This window comes from Solanum tuberosum, unplaced genomic scaffold, assembly GCF_000226075.1.
Source record: "Solanum tuberosum cultivar DM 1-3 516 R44 unplaced genomic scaffold, SolTub_3.0 scf00246, whole genome shotgun sequence".
NCBI lineage: Eukaryota > Viridiplantae > Streptophyta > Magnoliopsida > Solanales > Solanaceae > Solanum > Solanum tuberosum.
Window position 1 is genome coordinate 277,850 of NW_006239169.1, and position 5,824 is coordinate 283,673.

The following is a 5,824-nucleotide window of genomic DNA, read 5'->3' on the forward strand; positions in this document are numbered from 1 at the left end:
TTTACCTTGTCACATAAAAATCATTCTACTTTGCTTTGACTATCATAAAATCACCACAAAAATCATTTTATTTTATTTAGACCATCATAAAAATCATCTGGCCAAATTTTATTGCATTTGATTAATTAAATAGGATTAACATATTACATCAACATTCTTTAATTAAAATTTAAATATTTAAAAATTATATAAAAAATATTATTAAAAAAATATACTGACTTATGTATATCAACTTCATAAAAAAAAAATATTCAAAATATCATCAAACTATTCGCACCGTGAACATCCATAGATGACAACGAACTCACCAACTAGCTCCTCCATCTATAAAACTTAAAAAACATGTAACACACATCAAAAATAAAACTAAATGAATATAATATTAATCTATTGGTTTCTTGGTGGTGAGGACAGATTGATTATCTGAACTTTCACCCAGTTCTACATGCACTTTTGTACAATACATATATCAGTTTCTAGCTATATATATCTAGCTAGAGGTGTACAATAAAAAGAGATGATTATAATTAACTTTGCCAAGTTTTATGATTTTTAAAGTGATGAGGTTCAGTATTAACAAGAGCCGCAATGTTGAAAATGTCATCAGTATGAGAGAGAGGTTTTAAACCCAAGAAATCTTTGGTCAATATATGATCCTCCTCATTCATACTTCCATTGAAGTAGAGTTGTTGATCCTCCTCCTCGTCCTCTTTCTTTGAATTCAAATTGTTGAATCCACCAAATAATATCGCATCTTCAAACATTGTTGACCCATCAAAGCCATTAGAAAAAGATGTCATGATGCCACTTATATTTGCAGGCCCAGTAATAGTGGTCAGGTCTTCACGTGAGGACAATTTCTGATGAGTTTGTTTGGTAGCAGAATCAGTACTAGTAACAGACACGTGAGTATTGTGGGGTATTTTTACTGTGCCTGTGTAAGCAACAGTAGCAGTGACAGCACTTGCTTTGTTACTAATTGTAGCACCAAACTGTGCTGCTTTCTGCAGCAATGCAGTTGCAGAAATGTGTACTGGAGAGACCGCACCTGATTCTCCCGTTGAATCGTAACCTAATGTAGGTCCTGCTCATGTCCAATACAAGCACAATTAAACAAAAGAGAAAAAGTTCAAATATATCTATGAACTTTATATTCAAAATGGGTGAGTTAAACTCTTCATTACCTCTGAGATTAGGGTTTGGGTGATGAAGATTTAAATCTTTGTGGCCGCTCTGTGTGTATTGTTGATCTAACCTAGTAGTAGCTGGAAAAATCGACGATGAGCTAAAATTACTGAGTGGTGAAGGACCATGATTAATAGCTCCAAGCTGAAATGGTTGGGAATTAGTGGTAATTAGCCATGGAGGAATCTCAATATGTCTGAAATCACTACTTTGCTGCTCTTTTTTCATGGGAAACGTAGTAGCTTGAATCTGTTCATGGCTATTAAAGAAGTGAGGTTGTTGAAACTGGAGATTCAATTGAGGTGAGAAAATTGTTGGATTTCGTCCATTTATTACTGATCTTGCACTCTCCATAGCTAAAGTCTCGCAGAAGGCTCTGTGTGTGATGAAACTATCTCGTCTGAAGAAGAAAAAAAAATCAATATCATTATCTTATATTGCACTGACTAAAAAAGAAAGCATGTCATATAAATTGAGATGAGGAAATACTTACTAGTAATATGTTGAAAAGATTAATGGGCATTATAATAGTTGGTTTTATTAGTTTGTCCCCTTATTATTAATGGGAATGGGTGGAAATATGATACTGATATCATATTAATTATTGTTTAATGATTGCACACCACAGTAATCCCATTATTATCACTTTACACGCCTTTACACACCACAAAAGATAGAACTCAAAATTCAAAAAAGTAGAACAAAAAGAGAGTACTATAGGTACCACTTTATGATAAGAGTCTAGAAATGTTTGTTTGTCTGATAAACTCGTTTTCGTGTTCATACTCCAATATTGCCAAAATAATGTTTTTTGCAATTTAACTACTAATGAATTCTAAATATTGTATAAACTTATAATTTTGAATTCGAAATGGTTACGTACCTTGAAAAAATAGTACCACATTCACATTTGTATTCTCTGGTACCACAAGTCTTGAAATGAGCTTTGCAATCAGATTGAACAGCATAACGCTTTGAACATTTCTCACATTTCCACTTCTTCTCACCATGTTTTCTGCTAAAATGCTTCTTAATTCCAGTAAGGTCTCCTAATGCCCTAGACGGGTCATGGTGCACACAGCTCGACTCCGGACAAATATACACTTTCTTCCTCACTACTTCCTTATTTTCTCTCTTCTTTAACTTCCATGGCAAATTGTGTCCTCTTCTATGGAGTTGTAGATTTTGGTCTCTTTGAAACCCTTTGTTACAAATTTCACAAAAGAATCTGTTGGTTGCCACTAGTGTCTTGGGTGATAAAGCTATCACTTCTGCTTCTGGATCTATAAATAATCAAGTAATTATTAACGAGTTTAACTTCTATATACTCACTAGTTGAAACATGTCTGAAAATAAACTAGATGATTATTAAAAGAGTTTTAACTTCTATATATTTACCGGTTGAAACATATGTATTAAACAAGTTTAACTTTTTGTTTACTTATAATCTAAAACAACAGGTGATTGTATATATATCCATATATAATAAGTGAAATTATAATAACTGAAAAATGTTAGACAAACAGATATATATAATTTTTTATGCTATCGTTGTATATAAGTTAAATCCTTTTTAGATCTTGAGAAAGAAAAAAAAACAAGTCATATACACAAATCCAAATTTGGAGTTTTTATGCATCATGTAATTATCACCATACGTGATATATAACAGATAACTTGTCTTATTTTTTATATTACAAAAGCTCATGTTTTAAGGAGGAGATTTATCGGTAAATATATTTTGAATGACATGATAATTATTGTATACCTGGATTGCCTGGTTGATTTCTCTTTTTCTTGATTTGTTGAGTAACTAATTGATGTTGAGGTGGATAGCAAAAGGCTCCATTAGTATCATTATTCATATTGGAAGAAGAAGATAAACTTGCAGCAGCCTCTTCACAAGTTACAATGGACATGTTATGTTTGTTGACTCTTTTCTGCTTAAAAAAATAGAAAAATTAGAGAGATAATATAGATCTAATTAAGACAAAAACAAAAACCTAGATATATAAAGCAAAAGTATAGTATAGTATAGGTGAACAAAAAGAGCCAACATACATATAGAGGCAAAATTAAGTTGTTTGAACCTTAAAATTAGCTTCAATATTTCTTCTTGACTTTGGCATCAACAAAACAAACAAGCTGTTAGTAGTTTTTTGTTGCAACAAAAAATGAGAAGGAAAAGATTGAGTTTATGAGATGAGAGATGTGGATGAGAAGAGACTGTAATCCTCTCTCTCTCTTTCTCCCACACTCTATAAGGCTAACTTTCTGTCTTTTCTTTTGTTCTCTTCTCTACCCATAATAAATATCTCAATCTTTTTTTATTTATTCTACCATGCATAGGGAGTAGAATGTAATCTCATCGTCTCAACTTATATGATGTAGTTTAAATAAAGTTATAAATGTTTAATTTTGTGAATATTAATCATAAGGTAAAAGAAGTACCCTAGGGTGTGGCCTAGTGGTCAATGAACTGGTTGAAAATCCTTTCCGTTTGTCCTAGTCTTGATAGACAAAGTTACCTGGTACATGTGACTGATAACCTGACTTGGACACCACAGTAAAAAAAAACTATTCCTTCTGTCCACTTTTAGTTGTCATGTTGCACTTTTCGAAAGTCAATTTGACTAATTTTCAAAGTTAAATTACATTACATTAATTCGATATTTTAAACAAAAAATTTAGATATTCAAAAACTATATGAAAAGTACTATAAATTGCATTTTTTTGCATATCAATATGATGAAAAATTACATCATAAAATGTTAGTAAGAGTTTTTATAGTTTGACTCTAAAAATGGATACCATGACAACTAAAAGTGGACAGAGAAAGTATTTTAAAGTTAATTTTTTACTAAATATAGAAATATGACATTCTTGAGACTAATTTAAAAAGAAAATGAATAATAACTTGGGGCAGAAGAAGTATATATATTGAGGGTCTATCAAAAATATTTTTTTTACTTATCAAGGAAAAGATAAAGTATGCATATACATTAAAGACCTCAATTATATATGAATTACATATCGGGTATGTTGCTATTATTGTTGTAATAATATATATGTATATTGTCTTTCAACGATATAGTAATGTTTAAACTTTTGTTTAAAATAAGACTTTTGCCTAATTGCACCAACTTTTCCATTCTATCATAAAACAGCTAAAAATTCAACATATAGTATCTAAAAGAGTGTTTGATTTGTATTTGAAGAGTATTGTATTGAAAGAGACTTAGAAATTGATTGAACGAGACGGAGACGTTGAATTGACTATACTCTCTCTCCTCTCTCAATTTATATGAACGCGTACTATATGAAATTTGAAATTTTTAATTAAAAATTTACAAATAATTTAAAATAAATTATACTTATGTAGCTATAAAAAGTGTATTAATATGAATTGTGGTGATATAATTGGAACTCCTCTACTCTTAATAAGGAAGTCTCCAGTTTATGCCTCTGAGAATGAAAATTCCATGGAGCGCTGCACCTAAAAAAGAGCCTTGCAATATGCACATTTAAATCTTTGAGTCTCAATATAAATATGAGATACCAAAAAATTAAAAATATTTAATTATTTCAAATATAAAAATAAAAGTTAATCATTCTTTTATTGAACAAACTAAAAAAATGAATGATATTAGTATAGTAGCATCATTATTGGTAAGAGTAGACCCATTTGTTAATTAATGTAAGCTTTATCTATTAACAATGAAATGACATGCATGATTGACTCATTGATTACTTATTCCTAACAAACATGCATGATATATCTTGCCCCTAAAAAGTTTACAATTTTAAATTTCCTTCTTTTATATATGTAGCTTTTTCATTATTATTTCATTGTCATTCAACCTTGACTACTTTTCTAACAATGCAGAAACTCCTTTTCCTCTCCTACAATTGAGCTTCTTTTTTCTTCTTAGTTGTTTGGTAGTCTTTTTGAGGTTCGATTAATTTGTATTTTCGTAGAAAAATCTCATTTGAGAGTCAAATATTTTCTATCAAAGACGATTTCTTTAAGTTAATTAGCTCTTGAATTCAAAATATCTTATTTAGAATGAAAGCATATATATTTACACTCCACCACAATTTTTAGTGGCCCAACAACTAGGTAAAGATGAAAGAAAGCCACATATATGGGAGGCGTAATTAAGATTCTAATTTTTATTTACGTCATATATTTAATGTTTGGTATCCGCGTTCTTGATCTACCTAATTCTTATTTGCGGCAAAATAATCCTATTCTGAGATATATAAACGCTTGTCACCAAAAGCGACTCCGTTCTCAAACTCAAACTTGATAGACCTCTCTCGTTAATTAAGAGTAAGATTATAATAACGCCATGCAGGTAGGGGTGTACAAAATCGAACCAACAACCGAACCAAACTGCAAATCGAGTCAACCCGGAAAAAAAATTCGACTAGTGGTTTGGTTTGACTTGGTTTGGTTTGGTTTTGAAAAAAAAATCCGGCTATATTTTGGTTGGTTTGGTTTTAACTAAAAAAAAACAACCCGAGACCAAACCAACCCGACATTATATATATAATTTAAAATTTTATTTTATACATAAAAATATTTACTTTGATATAATTTTTAAATATTTCTTATACTTTTTCATAGTTTTTATCT

General features: G+C 30.3%; 1 protein-coding gene across 4 annotated transcripts; it reads right to left on the bottom strand.

The window, feature by feature from the left end:
• Nucleotides 1-360: 360 nt before the first annotated feature.
• LOC102587191 (zinc finger protein NUTCRACKER-like) lies at nucleotides 361-3,500 on the bottom strand. 4 transcript variants are annotated; one of them, XM_006357318.2, is made up of 5 exons: nucleotides 3,276-3,500; nucleotides 2,954-3,128; nucleotides 2,069-2,468; nucleotides 1,185-1,585; nucleotides 361-1,084 (listed from the first exon to the last, which is right to left on the bottom strand). In XM_006357318.2, exons 1-5 carry the CDS (start codon nucleotides 3,312-3,314, stop codon nucleotides 528-530), a joined length of 1,572 nt encoding a protein of 523 aa, XP_006357380.1. In that variant the 5' UTR covers nucleotides 3,315-3,500; the 3' UTR covers nucleotides 361-527.
• Nucleotides 3,501-5,824: the final 2,324 nt, after the last annotated feature.